The sequence below is a fragment of the Lathyrus oleraceus genome, chromosome 7 (genome assembly GCF_024323335.1).
Source record: "Lathyrus oleraceus cultivar Zhongwan6 chromosome 7, CAAS_Psat_ZW6_1.0, whole genome shotgun sequence".
NCBI classification, from domain to species: domain Eukaryota; kingdom Viridiplantae; phylum Streptophyta; class Magnoliopsida; order Fabales; family Fabaceae; genus Lathyrus; species Lathyrus oleraceus.
The window spans coordinates 405,745,274-405,770,734 of record NC_066585.1 but is presented as its reverse complement, the minus strand read 5'-3'; the positions used below and the strand labels follow the sequence as shown (position 1 = coordinate 405,770,734).

The 25,461-nt window shown below is 36.7% G+C and overlaps 1 protein-coding gene across 1 annotated transcript; it reads right to left on the bottom strand.

The window, feature by feature from the left end:
* Positions 1–5,729: 5,729 nt before the first annotated feature.
* On the bottom strand, positions 5,730–6,131 carry LOC127104052 (secreted RxLR effector protein 161-like). Its single transcript, XM_051041268.1, has 2 exons — positions 6,017–6,131; positions 5,730–5,905 (listed from the first exon to the last, which is right to left on the bottom strand). Exons 1-2 carry the CDS (start codon positions 6,129–6,131, stop codon positions 5,730–5,732), a joined length of 291 nt encoding a protein of 96 aa, XP_050897225.1.
* Positions 6,132–25,461: the final 19,330 nt, after the last annotated feature.

Sequence of the window (25,461 nt, the reverse complement as noted above, 5' to 3'; positions counted from 1 at the left end):
TATTGATATAACTGACTATAACATATGGCAATCAATCTCTTATATTCAATCAAATTGAGTTGGTCAAATCTAGTCTGACACCATTCAACTTCGATCAACTTGGCTTCCATCAGTACATGCAATGATGGTATCTCAACCTCTACGGGGAGCACAACTTCCATGCCATAAACAAGAGAGAAAGGGGTTTCCCTTGTTGAAGTACAGATAGATGTACCGTACCCATGCAAATAAAACGGGAGCATCTCATGCCAATCTTTGTACGTCACAACCATCTTCTAGATAATCTTCTTAATATTCTTGTTCGCAGCTTCAACAGCTCCATTCATCTTGGGTCTTTAGAGAGAAGAATTATGATGTTCTATTTTGAAGTCTTTGTAGAAATCTTTCACCATATTGTTATTCAATTTCGATCCATTATCAGTAATGATCTTACTTAGTACACCATATCGACATATAACAGGATTCTTGATAAACCTCACAACAACTTGCTTGGTCACATTTGCATATGATGCCGCTCCAACCTATTTTATGAAGTAATTAATAGCCACTAAAATGAAATGATGTCCATTTGATGCTTTGGGTTCAATCATGCCAATCATATCAATTCCCCACATGGAGAAGGGCCATGGGGAGGAAATAACGTTCAACAGTGTCAGAGGAACATGAATCTTATCGGCATAAATTTGACACTTGTGACATTTCTTCATAAACTTGCATCAGATTCCATTGCCAGTTCTTCATATACTTATCGGCATAAATAACGTTCAGTAGTGTCAGATTCCATTGCCAACCAATAGTAACATGCCCTCAATATCTTATTTGCCATAACATGTCCATTGGAATGAGTATCAAAGGAGCAAAACCATATCGAAATTCCTCTGGTATAGCACATCACCATTCAAGTAGAAGTTGCCAGCAAGTCTTCTCAAAGTCTTCTTATCTTTAAAAGATGACCCAGGTGGGTAAATCTGACTTTGGAGGAAACATTTGATATCATGTTACCACATCTTATCATCCTTTGTTTATTCAACAACAAATATATGAGTTGACTTATCAAGATGCATTACAGTTAGATTGGGAACTTCATTCCAAAATTTCACCACAATCATAGAAGGCAATGTTGCAAGAGCATTTTCCATCTGATTTTCATCTCGAGGAATATGATGAAACTCAGCCTTTGTAAAGAAAGTTGATATCCTCCTCGCATAATCTATATACGCTATCAAACCGGGTTGATTCGTCTCTTATTCACCTTTGATGAATCTCCATAGACGTTAAGATATTTGACCTAAGATCAATGGCTTCTTCAAGCCCCATAATAAAAGCTTCATACTCAACCATATTGTTTGTACATTTGTACATTTTAAGGACAAATGGTCAATCAATGAATTAATGTCCATGTGTGTTCAGGAAGAAGAAAGGCTTGTAATGGAACAGAGTGAGAGTGCATTACTGACAAGCACTCGCGAGAAGAACAGAGCTTTCAAAACTGACAAGTCACAAGCCAATCAGAAAGGGAAATTCAAAATACCACCGTAAGGTGATATCAAGAAATAAGCAAAGTGTTACTTCTGTAAAAAGGGAGGACACATGAAGAAGGAATGCCCTGGATTCAAAGAATGGCTTGAGAAGAAAGGTAATTTATTCTCATTTGTTTGTTATGAATCTAATATGACCGATGTTAATATTAACACCTGGTGGATTGATTCTGGATCAACAATCCATATAACAAATTCCTTACATGGTATGCAAGACCTAAGGAAGCTAGTGGGAAGTGAGCGGACTGTCCTATCAGGAAGCAGGATGAGCTCACATGTGGAAGCTATTGGAACTTGCAATTTAATTTTGAATAATGGTTTTGTTTTAAAATTAGAAAGGAACTTTTATGTACCAAGTTTCTCACGAAACTTGATTTCAGTTTCTAGACTTGTACCTTTTGGATATTCCTTTAATTTTAAAGACACCTTGTTTGAATTATTTTATAATTCGGAATGTGTTGGGAATGGTATATTATCTGATGGTCTTTATCGTATTAATTTACAAATTGAATCCATTTATAGTTCAATGCATGTTCAAACTGGCACTAAGCGGTGTAATATTAATGAGAATTCTTCTATGTTATGGCATCGGAGATCAGGACATATCTCCATAGAGAGAATTAAAAGGTTAGTAAAAGATGGGGTACTTAATACTCTAGATTTTGCTGACTTTGAAACTTGTGTTGACTGCATTAAGGGAAAGCAGACCAACATGTCTAAGAAAGCTGCCAATAGAAGTTCAAGTATATTAGAAATAAGTCATACAGACATATGTTGTCCTGATATGGATGCACATGGTCAGAAATATTTCATCACTTTCATAGATGATTACTCACGATATATGAATATTTATTTGCTTAACAATAAATATGAAGCATTGGATGCCTTCAAAGTCTTTAAGGCTGAAGTTGAGAACCAATATGGAAAACAAATGAATATAGTGAGATCAGATCGGGGTGGTGAATACTATGGTAGATACACTTAGAGTGGACAAGCATCTGGTCCATTTGCTAAGTTTCTTCAAGAACATGGGATTGTTTCCCAATACACCATGCCCGGTTCTCCGAACCAAAATGGTGTTGCAGAAAGAAGAAACCGAACATTATTGAACATGGTGCGGAGTATGCTTAGCAACTCTAATCTTCCTAAATCATTGTGGAATGAAGCACTAAAGACGGTTATGTATATTCTAAATCGGGTTCCATCCAAGGCTTTCCCAAAGACACCATTTGAGTTATTTAAAGGATGAAAGTCGAGTTTACGACATATGCGCGTTTGGGGATGTCCGTCTGAGGTGAGGATTTATAACCCACAAGAAAAGAAACTAGATCCGAGGACCATTAGTGGGTATTTCATTGGATATGCCGAAAGGTCTAAAGGTTATAGATTTTATTGTCCATCTCATACAACTAGGAATGTGGGGTAAAGAAATGCAAAGTTTCTTGAAAATCATTTGACTAGTGGGAGCGATCAAATAAAAAATTCAATTTCTGTGCATGATCATATAGAGTATGAACCTTCCACTTCAAATAATAGATTGGTTACTATTTACAACATCCCTCAAGTTAAAATGGATGTTGATCAACCAATCATCGAGACTCCACAAGCTACTGATGATCCAGTAAATCAAGTTGGTCATCAAGATGATGAACAATTAGTTGAACAACAAGATCCACAAGAAAATATTGATCAAACATTAAGAAGATCTACTAGGACAAGAAAATCAGTTATTCCTAATGATTACATTGTGTATCTACAAGAATCTGACTATAATGTTGGAGCTGAGAATGATCCTGAGAGCTTTAGACAAGCCATGAGTTGCAAAGAGTCAAATTTGTGGTATGATGCCATGAATGATGAAATGAATTCCATGAAAAACAACGACGTATGGGATATTGTAGAGTTACCTAATGGGGCAAAGGCCATTGGTTGTAAATGGGTCTTTAAAACCAAGAAAGATTCATTAGGCAACATTGAGAGATACAAGGCCAGACTCGTTGCTAAGGGATTTACCCAAAAGGAGGGAATCGATTACACTGATACTTTTTCTCCTGTATCAAAGAAAGATTCTCTTCGTGTCATCTTGGCATTAGTTGCACATTTCTACCTTGAGTTGCATCAAATGGATGTGAAAACATCCTTTCTTAATGGTGATTTAGAGGAGGAGGTTTATATGAAACAACCTGAAAGTTTCTCTTCTAATAGTGGTGAGCATTTGGTTTGCAAGCTTAAGAGATCCATATATGGGTTAAAACAAGCCTCTCGTCAATGGTATCCTAAAATCCATGAAACGATATCCTCATTTGGGTTTATTGAAAACCCCATGGATCAATGTATATACCAGAAGGTCAGTGGGAGTAAAATTTGTTTTCTCATTTTGTATATGGATGATATACTACTTGCAACCAATGATAAAGGTTTTCTACATGAGGTGAAACTGTTCCTCTCTAAAAACTTTGATATGAAGGATATGGGTGAGGCATCTTATGTCATTGGCATTAAGATCCACAGAGATAGACTTCGAGGAATTTTGGGTCTATCACAAGAAACCTACATCAATAAATTTTTAGAGATATTTAGAATGAAAGATTGTTCACCAAGTGTTGCACCCAATGTCAAGGGCGATAGATTTAATTTGAATCAATGCCCTAAGAATGATTTTGAGCGGGACCAAATGAAGAACATTCCATATGCTTCTGTTGTTCGAAGTCTTATGTATGCTCAAGTATGCACAAGGCCCGACATTGCATTTGTTGTTGGAATCTTAGGAAGATATCAGAGTAATCCAGGTATGGATCACTGGAAAGCTGCAAAGAAGGTGTTGAGATATCTTAAAGGAACAAAAGATTACATGCTAATGTATAGGCAGACGAACAATCTTGATGTGATCGGCTATTCAGACTCTGACTTTGTTGGTTGTGTTGATTCTCGCAAATCAACATCAGGATATATTTTTATGATGGCTGATGGAGCTATTTCATGGAGAAGTACTAAGCAAACCTTGGTTGCTACTTCTACTATGGAAGCCGAGTTTGTCTCCTGTTTTGAGGCTACTTCTCATGGTGTATGGCTTAAGAGTTTACTTTTGGGCTTAGAATCATGGATTCTGTTTCTAAACCTCTGAACATTTTTTACGATAATTCAGCAGTTGTCTTTATGGCTAAGAACAATAAAAGTGGAAGTCGAAGCAAGCACATTAACATAAAGTATTTAGCCATTAGAGAAAGAGTTAAAGATAAAATAGTAGTTATTAATCACATTAGTACTGATTTAATGATCGTTGATCCTTTGACTAAGGGCATGCCACCAATAAAATTTAAGGATCATGTAGAGAACATGGGACTTGGGTCCTCCTTATGATTGTATACATACAGTTTATTAATAAAAATCTTATATTTTGATGTTTTCTCATTTTCATGCGCACATCAGTTTGAGAAAATATGTTACATTTGGACCAAGAGTAAACATTGGTTTATTCATCAAGTTAGTTACCACATTACAGATATATACTTGAAAATAGACATGTTGTAATACATAGATGAGACTACTCGCTTTAAGAGGGACTATCTCTATGATTCACATATTTATTTCTTGAGTAAGTTTTCCATGACTCATTTATGCCAATAATTAGTTATATGGACCCAGTGGGAGAATGTAACGGTTTCTTATTTTTATAATTATTAATAATAAACCAATTTTAATGTGGTCCATAATTTTGGGATTTTGGTTCTGAAAAGGGTATGATTTATTTTTGTTTTAATGTAAATTGATATGACCATTTAATTGGGTGGTAATGAGTTTTAATGGCTTTAAATTTTTAATGGTAGAATCAAGCCTATAAATAGTCTTTGGTCCCCAAAGCTTTCTCTCATCAGAAAAGAAATACACCATCTATATCGAGAGAGCAAGAGCTTGGAATAATCAAAGGCAGTGCACTCACAACACTGCAATAATGGTTGGGGGTAAAACCTCTAATTCTATTTCCGCATTTTGTTTCATTGATCTTGTTGTTCTTTTGTTATCAGGAACATAGGATCAATATATATATATATATATATATATATATATATATATATATATATATATATATATATATATATATATATATATATATATATATATATATATATATATATATATATATATATATATATATATATATATATATATATATATTATTCTAACATTTGACTAAGGCCATACACCATGAGAAGTAGCCTCAAAACAGGAGACAAACTCGGCTTCCATAGTAGAAGTAGCAACCAAGGTTTGCTTAGTACTTCTCCATGAGATAGCTCCATCAGCCATCATAAAAATATATCCTGATGTTGATTTGTGAGAATCAACACAACCAGCAAAGCCGGAGTCTAAATAGCCGATCACATCAAGATTGTCCGTCTGCCTATACATTAGCATGTAATCTTTTGTTCCTTTAAGATATCTCAACACCTTCTTTGCAGCTTTCTAGTGATCCATACCTGGATTACTCTGATATCTTCCTAAGATTCCAACAGCAAATGGAACGTCGGGCCTTGTGCATACTTGAGCATACATAAGACTTCGAACAACAGAAGCATATGGAATGTTCTTCATTGATTACATGCAATCTTCGGTCCAATCACAAGACTGATCTTTCCGAAGGAGCTTGAATATAAGCGCACATGTGGCAGTCATATGCGATATAAATCTTGAAATATAGTTCAAGCGGACGAGATCTGACTTGCTTCTCAGTTTTAGGCGTATGCATATCTTGTATTGCTTTTCCTTTGGCAGGATCAACTTCAATACCCTTCTCACTAAAAATAAAGCCCAACAACTTACCAGAGCGAACACCAAATATACACTTATTGGGATTCAAGTGGAGTTTATACTTCCTCAAACTCTAGAATAACTTCAATAAATGCTCGACATGCTCATCTTCAGTCCTTAACTTGGAAATCATATCATCAACATAGACATCAATCTCTTTATGCATCATAACATGGAAAAGAGTAGTCATAGCTCTTTGGTATGTTGCACCCATATTCTTCAAACCGAAAGGCATCACTCCATAACAGAATGTTCCCCAAGGTGTAATGAATGTCGTCTTCTCCATATCTTTGGGTGCCATCTTAATTTGATTATAACCGGAAAATACGTCCATAAAAGAAAAGACTTTGAATTTAGTTGTATTATCTACCAACATATAAATGTGTGGAATAGGAAAACCATCTTTCGGACTGACTTTATTCAAATCTCTGTAATCAACACACATAAGGACTTTTCCGTCCTTCTTTGGAACAGGCACAATATTTCCACCCACTACGGATACTCGGAGGTAACAAGGAAACTGGAACCAATATGCTTCTGCACTTCCTTTTAATCTTCATTGCCATATCAGGACGAGTTCTTCTCAACTTCTGCTTGACTGACGGGCACTCTGGCTTCAATGGTAATTTGTGCTCCATAATATCGGTATCAAGACCTGACATATCTTGATAAGACCAAGGAAACACATTAGAGTATTCTCAAATAAGCTCAATCAACCCCTTCTTAACCTCTGGACAAAGTTGCGACCCAATCTTGACTTCGTTGATGTCATCATCGGAACCCAAGATGACCAATTGAATCTTCTCTTCAAACGGTTGAATGGTACTTTCCTCGTGCTCAAACAATCGGGATAACTCATCAGGAACGTCTTCATCATCATTCTCTTCCTCAGCTTCAAACACAGGGAAATCAAAGTTTGAAGATGGTGTAGGATCATTATTCTCAATGGGTTTGAGAAGCAACATGCATAATGATTTGATAATTTGATTTAGAAATATGAAGTGCAAACAAATATTATGCAGATATGGGAAAAACTATTGTTTATTTATGTTTTTTGTGATTACCATTTGCAGAAAAAGCAAAAAGTAAAAACAACATAAATGTGGATGAATAAAATTGTTGCAATAGGAACGTCAAAAGCAACCCAATTGCTTCAAGTTTGTCCGTGTGTCACAAAGTTTGCATTGTCTCCTTTTACTTTTTCTTCAATCATAGCAACTGAGTATTGATCTTCTTCATGAATGAACCCTCCACTGCGGAAAATTTGTTGCATAGCATTGATATCTCCTTTGAACGAACCTTGCTGAAATTCTAGACCAACCTTGTTCTTGTTCTCAACGACCTATACGACCCGACCCCACTTGTCAGTGCTACCGGCCTGAGCAACTTCTCTTGCATCCTTCAAGGAAGACATGGATGCCCCAATCTTATGAACTTCATCAACTATAAACAAAGCTCGGAACGGAGTTCCAACTTCTTCTTCATCTTCAAAATAAGTGAAGGACGAAAGATGGCTTACCAAAAAAGCTTTCTCTCCTCCTACAACAACCAACTTGCCATTCTTAACAAATTTGAGTTTTTGATGCAGAGTCGACGTGACAGCACCAACCTCGTGAATCCACAGCCTTCCCAATAAACAACTGTAGGTTAGGTGAATGTCCATTACTTGGAAAGTAATCTGAAAATCACTCGGACCTATCTTAACTGGAAGATCCACCTCTACAATGACAGTTTTACGAGAACCTCCGAATGCTTTCACAACCACACCATTGTACCTCATCGGTGCGTCTTGATAAGACAACCTTGCCAAAGTATATTTGGGTAACACATTCAATGACTAACCAGTGTCCACCAAAACATTTGATAAATCATCTTCTTTATAATTCATGGATATATGGAGGGCCAGGTTGTGACTTTTGCCTTCCTCGAGAAGCTCTTCCTTACAGAAACTCAAATTATTACATGAAGTAATATTGGCGACAATATGATCAAACTGATCCACCGTGACATCATGCTCCACATATGGTTGCTCAAGCACCTTTTACAATGCCTCTCGGTGTGGCTCGGAGTTCATCAGCAAAGATAAGATAGAGATCTTGGATATTGTTTGGAGCAGTTACTCCATAACGTTGAATTCACTCTTCTTGATCAACCAGAGAACCTCATCATCATCATTCTTAACCTTTAGCATGCTAGATTCACCAGACTGACAAGTTGGAGCATTAATAAGATTAATCATAGGAACATCCACCTTCTTACTAACCACAACATCCTCCACAACCTTCGGAGATACTGGGTCAAATACACGACCGCTACGAGTCACCTTAACAACATCTGCAATGCTCAGTACTGAATTTTCTTCGGGAAGAGGAACCTCTTTCCCATTATCAATCATAGTAGAATTATATTTATAAGGTACAACTTTATCGGATGTATATGGGACTGGGCCCGCTAACCGTATTACCAACGGTGATACCGATCTATTATCCCTTCTACTGCTACTGTCAAATTGAATAACTACTCACTCAGGAGTTTTAAACACTAGCACAATAACATTCACATCATTACCCATATCTCTGGGATGAGGTATTTGAATAACACCTTCATCTATCAACTTCTGAATGTCCCTCTTAACAATCATACACCCTCATGGATTGACACTACAGATAACACAACCATCATGGTCATGTTTACAATCACTGATCAAGCACAAGGTTCTATGCATCTCCACCAAAGACCTCTGAATACGACGGACATCAAACACCCTGAAATTACCAGGACAACCATCTACCATATTCACATAAGAATTGCCATGAGCAGGCAAAGGATTAGCTTTGACATTTGATGCGCGGTCCTCAAAGGACACCATACCATTCTTGATCAATTTTTGTACCTCATACTTAAATGAATAACAATTATCTATATCATGGTCGTGCGCCCCCTGATGAAAAGCACAGTGCAGATCGAGTTTGTACCACCATGTGTAGCACCTCAAATTTGCACCTCCCATTTTGTATATACATTTTCATTTTAGATCATTAACATTAGTATTGTCCACTGCATAGCATTGCATTGTCCACTGCCCAAGTGCAAGTCATCAGTCAAGACTAGTCAGGAGATCCAGTTGTGCAAGCAAGCAAGTGCATTTCCTATTGAAGCAAAGCCCTAAGGTTGGTTCATTGAGTTCACATGACTTAGGGATCATTTTGAAGTGGTTTGGCCAAAGGTTGGATGTTCAGAGATCATCAGTCAAGATGTAATTCATCTGAAACCCTAGAAGGTCAACCAAAGTCAACAGTCAATTCAATCATGGATTTGAAGGTGGGAGATGGTTAGATAGGCCTCATTCATGTCCATACAAGTCTCATTTGACATTTCAAACATCAACAATGAAGAATTTGAGGTCAGATGAAAAGTTTCCAAAAATAGTAAGTGACCTGTAATTGGAAATTGCCAAAAATGGAAAGGTTTTCTCCTCAAGTTTACATCATCAAGAAAGCTTCAAATGAAATGTTGTCCAACATGAAAGTTGAAGATCTTGTTCTCCCATTTCCAAAAAGTCCAAGAATATGAATTTCTCATGTATGGTTGGAAAGTTATGGGTCAATCTTGGTCAAGAAAATTTGAAGTTCAAAAGGGGATAACTTTCACACCAAAAGGCCAATTGAAGTGGGATTTTTTGTAACATTCTTATTTTGACATGAGCTATCCAAAACATACATCAAAAACCATGCATCTCCATTACAAAATTTTGGCATTTTTCATTTGCAATTTGGAGGGAAAAATCTAATTTGAAAAATAGGCATTGGCTTTACACTTTTGCACTTGCCTTGGCTTCAAAACAGCATTTCATGTGGATTTGGCACAGAATACGTGCACTGTAGCATTCATTTACATGCATATAGGGTGAATTGACAAAATTGGCATAACACTTGCATTTCACTTAATCTAATTGCATTTGGTTAATTGTGATTAGTAACTTCATTAATCCATCATATATAAGGATAATCAAAATAGAATTCGTGCTTAACATTTCATTTGGTTCAGATCTAGATCCAATTGCAAAATCTCACAAACTTTTTCTCTCAACTTTTCTGCAAAACTTTGCACAAACCTTGCATTGTTCTTCATTGATTCATCATCCACAAGTGTAATTGAAGACTTTGGAAGCAAGATCCATGAGCTGTCGTGCAAATTGAGGACTTGTGAAGCATGTGTTCATCAATGGCGATTGAAGATTCCAGCTAGATCGTGCATGTTCAACACTCAAATCTTCATCCATTCATTCATCCAAGAGTTGAAGAACATCTGTTTCTACCTTGCAAGGCTTGAAAGTCACGAATCCACTTCTGCACTTCAATTCAGGTCAGGAATCGAATCTCACAATTCATGCAATTATCATATGCTTTTGGTAGATCTTTGATTGTAGAGTATACTGAGCTTTGTAGCATTGAATTTCATGGAGAAATAAAAAAGTTATTGTGAATTTAAGATTGGTGAGTGAAACTTATTCTGATCGATCCGTGCATGATAGTGAGAATTAGGTTAAAATGAGCTTAGATTAGTGATGTGCTTGGAAAGACGAGTATGATGATGTATTCATTGTTGATTTCTGGAACAAATGTTCATAACCTGGAAAAATGATGAAGAACACGATGAAGGTCTAGGGTTTTCATCTCCAGAATTGAGTTTGATCTTCTTTTACGCGTGCTGCATGTGTTTTCTTGTTTTTAGCCATGTATTGGTCCACTTGTACACAACGTGGCAGAATGATTGGTGCAACGCGTTTCATAGTGCCATGTAGACTTAAGTGAAACACAGTGTTTCACTTAAGTAGCGCTAAATTCAAATGTTCCCTGAGATCGATTCTTGGCTCCAGCAATTCCACATTTGGCCTTTGGCATTTTTTCACTTTATGCTTCCATGTTCATGTATGCCATCTCATGTGATTTTTAATTTTTTCCTTCATTCAAAAAATCATAAGTCCATGAATATTAATCCAATTGAGATGGGATTTTTTGCATGATGTTCCTCATGATCTCTAGTATTTTTTGATGATTTTTCTAGAAATTGTGCACGCATGGATTTTAATTTTGCTTAGGGAATGTGTATACATATGTTTTCTTGACATGCCTTGCCATTTTGATTGTGAAATGATGAGATTTTATCCAACACTCTTGAAATTTTGTGTGCTCAAAATAGACATCCTAATGGACATTTTGGTATAGAGTTTGCATTTTTCCCATTTCTGGTTGATGAGATATGGTCTTTTGAATGTAGGTGTGACAATGTGTGTCACACCTTTGCTTGCTTGACTTTCTGATTTTATTTGCCATGCCAATTCAATACCAATTAATCTGATTTTTTGCATGATGCTACTTCTGGATGTTAGGATTACTTGTGAATGTTTTTGGAATTGTTGATTGCATTTCCAATTTGTTTGAGATTTTCTTTGCTGATTGGTCATGTTTGGACTTTTGATGAGTGTTGAACTTAGATGATTTGTGAAATGCTTGATGTTGATCATATGAACTTGAAATTTTGCACATGTTTTCCATACACTTTGAAGTTTGTCTTGGCTTTGGTTTGATGTCTATATCATGTTTGGATTCTGTTTTAGGCTTGTGTGAACTTGATGCATCTAATTGTGCCTTGTTTGAGCTTGTTTGTGCATACCTTGCCTTATGGATTTATTTGCTATGCTTAGACTTGTCCAAATTCCTTGATTTTTGGTGTGTTGATCATGTGATGAGTGCTGTTTAGCCATGATTTTTCTTGGGATTTATTGAATTATGTTTGAGTTGATGTGGATTGATTCATTCTGTTTGCTTCAATGAGCTTTCAACTTGCATGCTTTGCCTTATGTGCATTGTGAAATGAAATTGATTGATGCTATTGACATGTGACCACTTGGATTATGTTCATGATTGGTTTAATTTGATTCATGTCAATTTTCATGTTCTGTTTTGAATTATTTCTCCCTCTTTGACCCTAGGCCTTGTCCTAGTGGTTTGCTTCTCATGTTTGAGCTTGGTTTGCAGGTTAAGAAGCATATGGCTATGAGGGAATTGATTCACATTGCTTGAGTTGACTATTTGGTTTATCTTGACTAACCATGACTTGTTTTGTAGGTTGCTTTTAGCTCATTTGAATTGAGTTTGTGGCTTGCACATTGGTGCTTGATGCATTGCTTTGCTTGTTTGTCTGAGTTGTCTGTTGACTGTTGACCATTAACTGTTTGACTTTTGAGTTGTATACTGATTGTGCTGGATTGTTTTCAGGTACCTTAGTTGCTATAGTTCATTGTGAACTTGCTTTTGCTTTGCTTGATAGCTTGAGCATTGAGGTATAAGTCCACTAACTCCATGTAGTCTGGAAGACCTGTCCTGTTACTTGGGCAGGCACCTGTCTGAAGCCCTCCTTAAGAGGCAATGCTTGTGTATGTTTAAGTTTGTGCTAAGCAGGAAAAGACCTTTGATAAGGCAATTGGCAGATAAAAGAGATGTGTAGTCCATCTCCTGCTAGTCAGTGTGTCATCCCTTTGCTCACATTACATGTTGATGCATTGTGGATATTAACCCAAGATCCTTGTTGAGTCAGTCATGAGTGTAGAAGGGTTCCAACTTTCTGAACCCACACTTTAACCTGTCTAAAAGCTCTCCCAGGCCAGGGACAGGAGCTGTGAGGCACACCCCTCACTTCCTATTTCATCTGCTTCACCCTAACTCTCAATGTTAGGGTTAAGAGCTAACATCACCCGATTCCAGTTGGCTTGTGTTTCACAGCCTAACCTTTATGTGAGCCCACTTTGTTTGTATATAGTGTGTGCTATTTATGTGATTGCTTTGCCTGTGCTGTTTAGGATAGCTTGCTCCCTGTGCAAGTTAGATAGCAACCTTAACTTAGGGATGATATGCATAATAACATCTAGGCTCGAGTCGTAGTCTCCCTAGTTGTGTCTCCCTTTGTATCTGGTTAGGCTAGTCCTTTGTCCCTACGTAGCGAGCATGTTTTCCCCTAGTTCTGAACTACGTCGACTCTGATGTCTATGCCTGATAGACTACGTAGGCCCAGGATGCGATATCCTGCCGAGTTAGTTTCGTTCGTTTTCTTGTGTCTCTTTCAGCCAGTGTGTTTGTTTGTGAGCAGTGTTTTAGCAACCATATTCCTTCCTTTTGTGCGTGGATCCCATCGAGTACGACGGATGTGTAGGGGTGCTAATACCTTCCCTTCGCATAACCAACTCCCGATCCCGATCTCTGTGGTTGCGAGACCATGTCTTTTCCAGGTTTACTTCGAGCGTTTACTTTCCCTCCTTTGGGATAAATAACGCACGGTGGCGGCTCTGTTGTTTCGTTTTCTCCGCCGATTTTTCGCGTAATGCGACACCATGGTAAAGGCTCAGGTGTATGCAGAGGATTCCTTGGTTGAATCAAATTCTTGACAACCAGGGAAGGATAAAGTTCTGCACAAGTCATCGGAATAGGATCGAAATTGACCTTCTTCCTTTCAAAATTTTGATGTTGATTGTATTTGTAATTATGATTGTTGTGGGTACGTTGTTGTTGCTGTCGTTGTAGTACTGGTGTTGATTGAATAATTGAATTGTTGGTAAACACTGGAATGACAGATGATACTTGATGATGCTGGCGAGATCTGGAATTCTTCTTCACATGAGGCCTCATTTTCCTCCCTACAGACACTGCATTGGTTTCCCCTTCCTTCTTCTTAGAGAAACTACCATCATACTTCTTGCTCGTGGATGCTTCTTCTTTAGACAAACGACCCTCTCGGACACCCTCTTCTAAACGCATCCCCATGTTCACCATTTAAGTGAAGTCATTAGGAGCACTGACAATCATACGTTCATAATAGAATAAACTCAGAGTTTTGAGGTAGATCTTCGTCACCTCCTTTTCCTCCAATGGGGGACTGATTTGGGAATCAAGCTCTCTCCACCTCTGTGCGTACTCTTTGAACGTCTCTTTATCCTTCTAAGACATAGACCTCAACTGATCATGATCGGGAGCCATATCCACGTTGTACTTATACTCCTTGATGAAGGCCTCGACTAAGTCATTGAAAGTAGGGATACTAGCACTGTCTAAACCAATATACCAAGCGCGGCACCAGTCAACCTGTCTTGAAAAGTAGTGGATGAGAAGTTGATCATTATCTATCTGAGTAGACATCTTACGAGCGTACATTACAAGATTACTCAAAGGACAAGTATTTCCCTTATACTTCTCAAAGTCGGGGACCTTGAATTTGACAGGGATTTTTACGTTGGAAACTAAGCATAACTCAACAGTACTATTTTCAAATAGATTTTTACCCCATAGGGTCTTTAATTCCTTTTTCAGCTCTAGAAATTGATCCTTCATTTCGTACATTTTCTCCTACACATCAGGGCCCTCAGACGGTTCGGAATGATAGATGGTTTCCTCGACACAAGGTAAAATATGCACGACATGAGGAGGGACTGACATGACCGGGATAGATGTCGGCACAGGAGAAAAAGTTGAAGCATAACCTTCAGGCATAAACTTTGGAGGCATTCCCCACGGGAATCCGACAGGCGTAGCTAGTGTAGACTGGCTAGCAGGAACTACAAGCACTGACATTGAGACAATCTAAAAGATGACAAACCTTTGAGGAGGAATTGCAGGAGTTGGAGATGGTTGATTATGAGCAGTAAAGATAGACTCCATCATTGCAGTGAGCCTATCAATTTATTCCTTGAGCTCTCGGTTCTCTTGTTCCAGATGATCCATTCTTCTTTGACGATTAGCTAGAGTATCGTATTAATGAGTCAACTTGTCTGATACAAAGATGAAGAATAATAAAATATCTGGATGAAGAAACCTGCTATGCAAATGATGCATGAAATGCAATGTTTTTATTTTAATTTTTCAAGGAACATTCAAACCTTACTTGCAAATATTTAAATTAATAATAAACAATAATAACATTTGAATTGACCATAAAAGTCTCTTTTTATTCATTAAAATTTGGAAGGATTACACTAAGTACAATTTTAGAAACCAAAATACAAATACAAGATAAAAGGAAAGTATCATCCTAAGAATCCCTAGCAACTGAATCAACTAAAATTGGTCAAGGGAGTGTACTTCCTTCGAATGCATATGATCTCTGACTCATAAGAGGTCTTCACCTGAGCTTTCTCAATGACGATCTGACCGACGATCTTCTTCCAAGCACTAGAAGGCTGAGGAATACTAGAGGAAAATAAGTCCTCTCTCTCTCTCTCTCTCTCTCTCTCTCTCTTTGTGTCTCTTCACTGCACGCTCCTCAAGAATCTTGATGAGTGCATCCTTATCTTTCAACTCAAGTTGCAACTCTACTTGCTTTCGATTCAAAGCATGGAATCATTCTTCCCACAGGTCCCTCTCTTGCTTCATCTAGGCGAGTGCGTCTTCCAACTCCTCTTCGTCCTAGTTAGGGAGAGTTGATGGGTCATCCATAACTATAGAAATAGGTCTTTCATAGGCGTACAACATCTTTAGCTATAGAGCTCTCTTCTTCACCCAGCTAGTATAAACTTTAAAAGCTACACAATTGCACAGACTAAGCTCGACTCTTCCCTTTCTATGAACATTATGCCAAGCATGCACCATTCTACTCTTCAAATTATGGGGATCTTTACCCTCTTGATATAACAAACCCTCTAACTGAATGTTATTAGGTTTATCCTTCAAGGGGAACCCAAGCTGACGACAAGCGAAAACGAGGTTGTAGTTGATTCCTCCTTGCGTACCAATAAGAGACACATTAGAGAACTCACTACAAATGTCAATGATCTCCAAGCCATCAAATGAAGAATCATACCAAACAATATCATCATTAGTGAGAGACATAAGTCTCTGAGACCACCATAGACATTGTTGATTCTCCAAGAAGACTGGTGTTTATGGCAAGTGTGAAATAAACCACTTGTACAAAAGAGGAATGCAACATACAACGGTTCCTCTACCCTTAGAATTCCTTAAATGCAGAGAGAAATACGTGTCACCCAACAAAGTCAGAACAGGATTTCCAATCAAGATTATTATAATGGCGTTAACATCAACAAAACTATCAATGTTAGGGAACAATGTTAAACCATATATGAGCAACACAAAGATGGCTTAAAAAGCGTCCATATTGTAGCGGTAAATTCATGATCATCAAGCTATGGATAAGCAAGACATCAAATAACAAGAGTCGCCACCGCACTTTTATTGTTTCCAAGGGAAAAGGGAAAAGTACGAACAAACCCCAAAAATAAGAAGTTTTCAAATCAAAACTAATAAAATGCCATAGATTACAGGTAAGGGGCTTGGTTACACAAAGGGAAGGTGTTAACATCCGAAGTGTCCTAGGTACTCCTAGGGAGCCCTTTCTTGTGTGCATATGTATTTTGTACAAAAATGATGTTTACAAACAAATAAAATGGGGGAATGAGAAACGAATTCATTAATTATACTTTTGTGTTTGACAAGACCTTCGGACTTGTGCCTACGTACCAACATAAAAATGGGGGATCAAAACCTCATAGTTCGTGATATAAATTTCAAAGTGGATGCTTTGCTTTTAACAAAAATTAGGTTTGAAAGGCACAAAAAGGCCTAAAAATGGTTTGAATGAGTTAGTTTTTTTTGGCTTTCGAAATCTTTAAGTCAAGTATAGTTAAGTTTATTTACATGTTTATTTAAGAAAAGAAATTTAAAAATGCAACGACATAAGGCCAAACTTTCTAGTTTGCAAAATGGTCTAAGTTTAGAAACAAAACAAGTACAAATAAATAAATTTTTAAAAGGAGAGAGAGATTTTGAAATTAAAGAGATGGGGAGGAGATGAAGAGACTAATCCTAAGCATAAATTTAAAAGTTAAGAGTTGAAAAGATCTGACCAATAGGCTGCAATCCAATAGACAAGAATGTCATATAGAAACCCAAATTCCCTCGGACATTAGAATCAAGCAACAAACAATGCACACAATATTAACTTGAAGAGCAAGGCATCAAATAAAGATAGCCACATCCAAGCTTAGCCATTATATGATCTTCTTCAAATTTGCCCATGTAGTAGATGAATTCCACAATGCCACAAGTCACAGGTTCAAAATAACAGCTTCACAATGATCATGTTGCAGATGAACTCAAATGGATCTTTAATGATGTATCAGATGAAATTTCAGATTACAAGCACTTGGTTACATGAAAGTTGCCATTGGCCAAGTCCTTTTCATAGGGATTGTTGCCTAAATTCTAAGTCCAATTGTCTCAGATCAAACCAACAGTCCACACAAGATACTTTTTAGGGTTTTTTGTTCTTATTATATACATTAATGGCCAAAGACCAAACAACACAATATACACAAGCAAAATATATCACAAAATATGGTCCAAATGGACAAAGTGAAAATGACATTAACATAAACAATTAGAATGGTATGAATAATGACAAATGAATAGGGCTTAACAATAAAGTGCATTAAAGTAAATAACTTGAAAGTAAATGTTAGTTGTTAATGAATTAGAGGTTAGTATTGCTTTTGCTTTTTTTCTTTTTAAGTCATTCTTTGGAGAACACTCAACCCACTTATCACAAGCATTGATCCTTGAACCAAGACATCTTTCAAAGGAAGGGAAAAAGGCCAAGTTTCCACACAATACCATGAAAGAGGGGAGACTTACAATCTCACTAACTAGAATGTTATGCCTTTTGTGTCAAAAATTTAGCGCTATGTTAAGCAATCGTAATTGGACTTATGTAGAAGTCACAACTATTTGAGATCGGGCAATAAAATTTTGGTGCTAATGCATGTTGGAGACATGGTATAATGGACTATGTTCATGAAACATACCACACACAAAAAGAATATGCAAAAGAGATGGCCTAATCTCATCCATACTTATGTTGATTTTCAATCAACTAGCCTTGGGACCTTGAGATATCATATAAACATGACATGAATGCATAAATAAGGGGAATAAGATGAAAAGGGAGGGGAATAGATCAAAACTCAAATTGGATAAAGGAGGACTTTTACCAAATTAAGATCATTCATTCATTTTGGGAGATGGAATGTACATTCCATCAATCCCCTAAATCCAAAGATCTTAACCTAGCAAAGTCAAATCAACCTTGACCAAGATCCAATAACACAAGTCAAACTCAAACAAACAATCAAAATGGCTCAACACATTTATTTGGCATTTACTCAATTTAAAAATACTAAAAATAATGCATTAAATTAAATATGGTTTGTCAAATTCCTAAAATCTCATTAAAACACCAAAGAAATGGCCATGAGATTTATCATAGGTCAAACAAGGTCAAAGGGCATTGGAGAAAAAATCTCAGAATTTTTAAAGACTTAAAAGTATTTTTGAACAATTAAAAAATATTCACAAAATCAATTAAATCATGAAAAATATTAATAATGATCCAAAAAATAATTTTTATTCAAAATATGAAAGAGGATTTTATTTAAATTTTTTTGGTGAAACTGTCATATTTTTTGGATCAATATTAAAATTAATATGAATTAATGAAAATCAAAGGAATAAAATGAAAATCAGAAAATACAAAAAAACGTGGACCACTTGATCTCCCTCATTAATTGAGGTGGCAGATCAAGTGGTCATCAGCGCGCTTTCCACCATGGACTTAAGTCAATACGCCACAAGGATGGTGATCAAAACCAACACATGAGATTAAAACATTTAGAAATGATCATGTGTCTCAGAACCTGTCCAACACATCACCGGCGCTAAACCTCCGGTCACCTTCTCAGGCGAACCTTACCGGACTGGTCAATCATCACCATCACATAAATGAAAAAGGAGGACATGACCTGAAAGAAAAAATGGCGTAGAGCACGAATATGACCTCAATTTTAACTCACTCCAAATATATAGAAAGATATGAGGAGTTGAATTTTGAGGTGTGTCAACTGAGTTGCTTCGATTTGACCTCAAAGCAACTCAATCTTCTAGCCTACATTGGTAGGACTTCAGACAACCAAAGATCCAAGATAATTGATGAGAATTGAGTGAGAATCGAAGAGAAGAAAATTTCTGGAAAATACCTTCAATGTTGTGCAGAACTTGATCTTGCTTGCTTCAATCCTTGCTTGATCACACTCAGGAAGCTTGCAGAAGTGGTTTGGGAATTGAACAAAGCTTTGGATCCTGGAGTTTTTGAATCTCCAAATAGTGAGATTCAAACTCAATTTTCAGATTGAAAATTCTCAAGTTTTCCTTTGAATTATGAGGGTTTGAAAAAGGGGGAAAAGCTGGCGCACAAGGGATCCTTCAAATGAGCTCAGAGGGTTTGTAGTTATAGCAATTGGGAATGTTATTTGCATACTTGAATTTGCTTCCAAATTTGGCAATGTCATGCACATGCTTGCATGGGCGTGTGCAGGCCCATGAAGCAATCTATTTTGGTCCAAATGCATCTGAAATGAAGCTTGAATGGAAAGGCAATGCTATGTGATGTTTTGAACATTTGATCTTTCCACTTGATGCAGACCTGTTAAGACCATGCGCAACCCTAGCAAACTTTGTCCAAAATGCATGAGATAGGACTCTTTGGAAAGATTAGATCAAGAGGAACAACTATTATGTTTAACACTTTTAAATTTGGAACTTGGATCAAGGTGAATTTTGAGGTGGAATTTTGGAAATTTCAACATGTTGAAAAGTTTTCTAAGTGTCAAGTCATATACTTCAATGTTCCACCTTACTAAACTTTTTATGTGAGCTCCAAATGAGAAACGTGTATTCATCAAAGTTGTATCTCTTTTAAGGACCTTCAAAATAGTCACTAGTTTGATAATCAGAGAGGTATGCATTTTTGAAGTTGAGGAAAATCACTTGTTCAATGGTATAGGTTAAAAATGACCTATAATTTATCCTCATATCACATGCTCATAAAAGTTGGTTTAGCTTTCACTCCAAACATAAAAGTTTAAGTAGAAATCTTGAATTTGATTTTGAAACTTGGAAATCTTTCATCTAATAAAAATCGAGCAAGTTATGGCCTTGGGAAGTTGACTTTCAAATTAGGGTTTAGACAAAATGACCTATAATGTTTCAACATATAAAATGACTTTCCAAGCAAAATTAGCTCTAGACCAAAACATGAAAGTTGTTTGGAATGTCATTTAGAGTAACTTTAATCTTGGAATAATTTTCATATGGTGAAAATTGTAGGAGATAGGGTCTAGGGGGACCCTGTTTTGATCAGATGAATTCATATAGCCAACCACCATCAACCAACTTGCTATCATGCAATTCTATTGACTTTTTAGGCTCATGGTAGATCATATATGCATAAGATGATGAATTTTGAAGTTCCCCTTGAGAATTTTGATCAATTGGTGAGGAAGCTTGTTGAAGAAGTTACTCAAGATACCTAGACAAACTAGGGTTTCCAAGGCAAACTACCTCCAAACTCTTGAAGAATACTTGATCAAAGTAACATGTAAATATCAATGGGACTCATATATGAGGAGGTAAAGGTTAAAATCTTTGCATCAACTCAGTAGAATGGGCTTAAATAACAACATATAGAAACAAGTTTTGGTCCCTAAGAGACCTCATGATGCCTATAGTATGAATGTAAAAGTGAATTCTCTGTGGGGAAATGTTGCCACATAGGAAAAGAAATCAGAGAGATCGAATATCCGTAGGAGCATGACGTATTCTGTAAGGAAAACTCACTGGGGAGACAAAGACTCTGAGGGGATAGAAAGGGTATGCGTAGGCCAGGCTACGACTTACAACTGCTGGGAGACTGGAGGAATTCCATAAACATGGAAAGACTCAGCCGGGGGAAACAAAATCATCTGCAGAGGGATACGAGTAGATCAGGATAAAACTGACGTATTTGAATCATGCAGGAAAAGCGATTTCACTAAGGAAATGCACACTCAACTCAACTGGAGAAGAAATAAAATTCAACACAAGAGGAGCAGAAATGTATTATCCAATACTTGTTACTAGGTAAGGAGATAATAAAGATCTGACAAGGAGGGCATCCATCATTGGTTAAGATGAACATATCAAGGATGACTCGCTGGGAACCGCTAGGAGGGAGTATTCATTACCCGTTACTGGGTAAGAATAGCTTTATTGGGTAAAACTGTAGGAATAGGATTTAAAACTACCAGTTACTGGGCAGAAGACCAAAGATGAGAATATCCATCACCGGTTAGGGTGAACATATCAAGGACAAACTCAAAAGGAAAGAAAATTTGTCATCGATTAAGATGAACATATCAGGATAGACTTGCCTAGGGGTGTCAAGGAGGATATTCGTCATAGGTTAGGATGGACATATCAAGGATAAACCAAACTGGACAAAAATCAGGAATTACATCTATCGAATGCTGGATTGAACACCGTCAAAGAGAAAATCCATCATCGGTTAAGATGAACATATCAAGGATAGACTCTGTGAGGAAGGAATATGGATTACATCTATCAGTTGTTGGGTAGAAGACCACAAAGAGAAGGAAATTCGTCATCAGTTAAGATGAACATATCAAGGATTAACTCTCTGGGGAACAAAATAGGGATTACAACTACCTTTTTACTGAGAAGAATACCAAAGATGAGAATATTTGTCACCGGTTAGGATGAACATGTCAAGGATAAACTCAAAATAGGGGAAGAAAATATCTGTCATTGGTTAGGATGAACATATTAAGGATATACTTTCTAGGGAAACATGAAAATGAATCCGTTGGGGAGAAAAAGGTTACTTTTGTCGGGTATTGGGCAAGAAGTAGCAAACTGCAACCTAAGAAGAACATTACCATTTAGGTAATAAGCTCTTATGGGACCCAAAGCATCTATCTAGGTAAGATCTAGAAAGAAACGGTCAATCAAGACTCAACCCAATGAGGATATAACTCAAGGGGAGTGATTCCATCCAAATAATCAACTAGGGAGGACACTGAAATAAAAATCGTCCACGAGAGAATAACTCATTGGGGAAAGGGAGAAAGGTTAAAGTTTTTTTTTCTGCTTAAGGGGCTGACTACAATGGAGGGAGGACAGACACCAAATTTGTATGGGGATAAAGTACTGCCATAACAGAGAATAAGAATCACATGATGAAATATATGAGTACATATGTATATGTATATATATATATATATATATATATATATATATATATATATATATATATATATATATATATATATATATATATATATATATATATATATATATATATATGTTTATGTATATGTGATGATCATGCTGACAAAACGATCGCAAAAGATATAAAGGTGTAGCAGATTTGATCACCGATACAATTCTCGGTCAATCCACACAAGAGGGAGACAACTGTCAGAGAAAAGAGAGATCGACATCCCAAAGGCTCAACCCTAGTTGGGGAAGGAGGAGATCTGTTGAGAAAAACCATTATCGAGTCAGCGGAGAATTTTAGGTCAACACCATATCAAATGGGAGACAACCATGCAGAGGATAAACACAAATAGTTGCTCAGGGACCAGGAGGAAACTCTGACCGGGAGTCAATCTGATGATGATTGGTGAGGAAACCAAACTTCTACCGCAATCATGTGAACTACTGAGGACAACATCCTTACTTTGCTGGAGATAAAAATGGCTGGGTAATAATCACCAACCTCGCTGGGGAATAACCACAATATCCGCTGGGGGATAAACATTCTGCAGGGGAACTGAATCAACCAACTTAGCCAACTATTATACCGGGGGATGGCGAACAAAAACGATGTGCTGAAGAATGCCGTCGAGGATGGGAGATAAATTGCGCCTACTGCTCGGGGAGGACCAATGTTGTTCCACACTTATGGCTTACTGCTTTCGACTCATTGATGATATTTCTTTTAAATGAAATCGATTGCTTAAAATTCATGCTTTTATATGTTTAAGAAAAATGGTTTTTATTTTTAAATTTTAAATTTCGAAAATGATCACAATAAAATTTAAACTATTTTTCTAAAATAAACAAGAGTAGAAACAATTGGATAAAAGCTCAACTTTATTTATAGAATGGTAGTCTATAAATGACAAGACTCCATAGATTTTTACAAAGTTGAAAATGGTAATTTACATGGAAAGGGATAACATTGAATACAAATGACCACTAATCCTTCCACCAACTCTTGATGTTCACTGTGTTTTTGGCCGCTACATGCGATAGATTTAATTTGAATCAATGCCCTAAGAATGATTTTGAGCGGGAACAAATGAAGAACATTCCATATGCTTCTGTTGTTGGAAGTCTTATGTATGCTCAAGTATGCACAAGGCCCGACGTTCCATTTGCTGTTGGAATCTTAGGAAGATATCTGAGTAATCCAGGTATGGATCACTAGAAAGCTGCAAAGAAGGTGTTGAGATATCTTAAAGGAACAAAAGATTACATGCTAATGTATAGGCAGACGGACAATCTTGATATGATCGGCTATTTAGACTTCGGCTTTGCTGGTTGTGTTGATTCTCACAAATCAACATCAGGATATATTTTTATGATGGCTGATGGAGCTATTTCATGGAGAAGTACTAAGCAAACCTTGGTTGCTACTTCTACTATGGAAGTCGATTTTGTCTCCTATTTTGAGGCTACTTCTCATGGTGTATGGCTTAAGAGTTTTATTTCTGGGCTTAGAATCATGAATTCTGTTTCTAAACCTCTAAAGATTTTTTGCGATAATTCAGCAGCTGTCTTTATGGCTAAGAACAATAAAAGTGGAAGTCGAAGCAAGCACATCGACATAAAGTATTTAGCCATTAGAGAAAGAGTTAAAGATAAAATAGTACTGATTTAATGATCGCTGATCCATTGACTAAGGGCATGCCACCAATAAAATTTAAGGATCATGTAGGGAACATGGGACTTGGGTCCTCCTTATGATTGTATACATACAGTTTATTTGTGATGTTTTCTCATTTTCATGTGCACATCAGTTTGAGAAAATATGTTAATGTAAGACCCCAATTTTGACCCTAAGATCCCTCATGTAATTCCATCATAAGCATTGGCATTGGGATCATACCTTGGCATCCTCCTTACCCCCTCTTTCATTGGGTTTGTTTTGGGAGAGATCACTAAGCACCATGTGATTGTATCATACTTGTATTTTATCATCTTACTAACCAAAATACCAAAAATATGTCTTTACATTTGTCTAACTATTTTGTAGAAAGGGCATGATTCCATTGATTCATCAAGTTCACATCTAGGGTTTGAGACCCTCATGGACAAAAAGCAAAACCAATAATTGATACAAGAATGGGTATGAACATCATATATGAGTCCCAATGTTCTCTACATGTTATATTGATCATGTTTTCTTCAAGAGTTTGAGGGTGATTTGCCTTGGAAACCCTAGTTTGATTGGGTATGTTGAGTAACTTCTCCAATAAGCTATCTCACCAATTGATCAAATTTATCAAGGGACACTTAAAAAATCATCATATTATGCATATATGATCTACCATGATCCAAGAAAGTCAATAGAATTGGAAATTAGCAAGTTGGTTGATGGTGGTTGGCCAGATGAATTCATCTGATCAAAACTGGGTCTCCCTAGACCCTATCTCCTAGAATTTTCACCATATTAAAATTATTACAAGATAAAACATACTATAAATGCTATTCCAAACAACTTTCATGTTGAGATCTAGAGCTAGTTTTGCTTGGAAAATCATTTTATATGTTGAAACATTATAGGTCATTTTGTCTAAACCCTAATTTGAAAGTCAACTTCCCAAGGCCATAACTTTCTCAAGTTTTATGAGATGAAATATTTCCAAGTTGCACAATCAAATTCAATGTGTCTAATTCAACGTTGATGTTTGGAGTGGGAGATAATTCAACTTTTTTGAGCATGTGATATGATGTTACATTATAGGTCACTTTTGACCTATACCATTGATCAAGTGATTTTTCCAAACTTCAAAAATGCATAACTCTATCATTTAAAATCCAAATGACATGAAATTAGTGACCATTTTGAAGGTCTTTGAGAGATCTACAACTTTTATGAAGACATTTTTCTCATTTGAATCTCATATAAGAAGTTAAGCAAGGTGGAATAT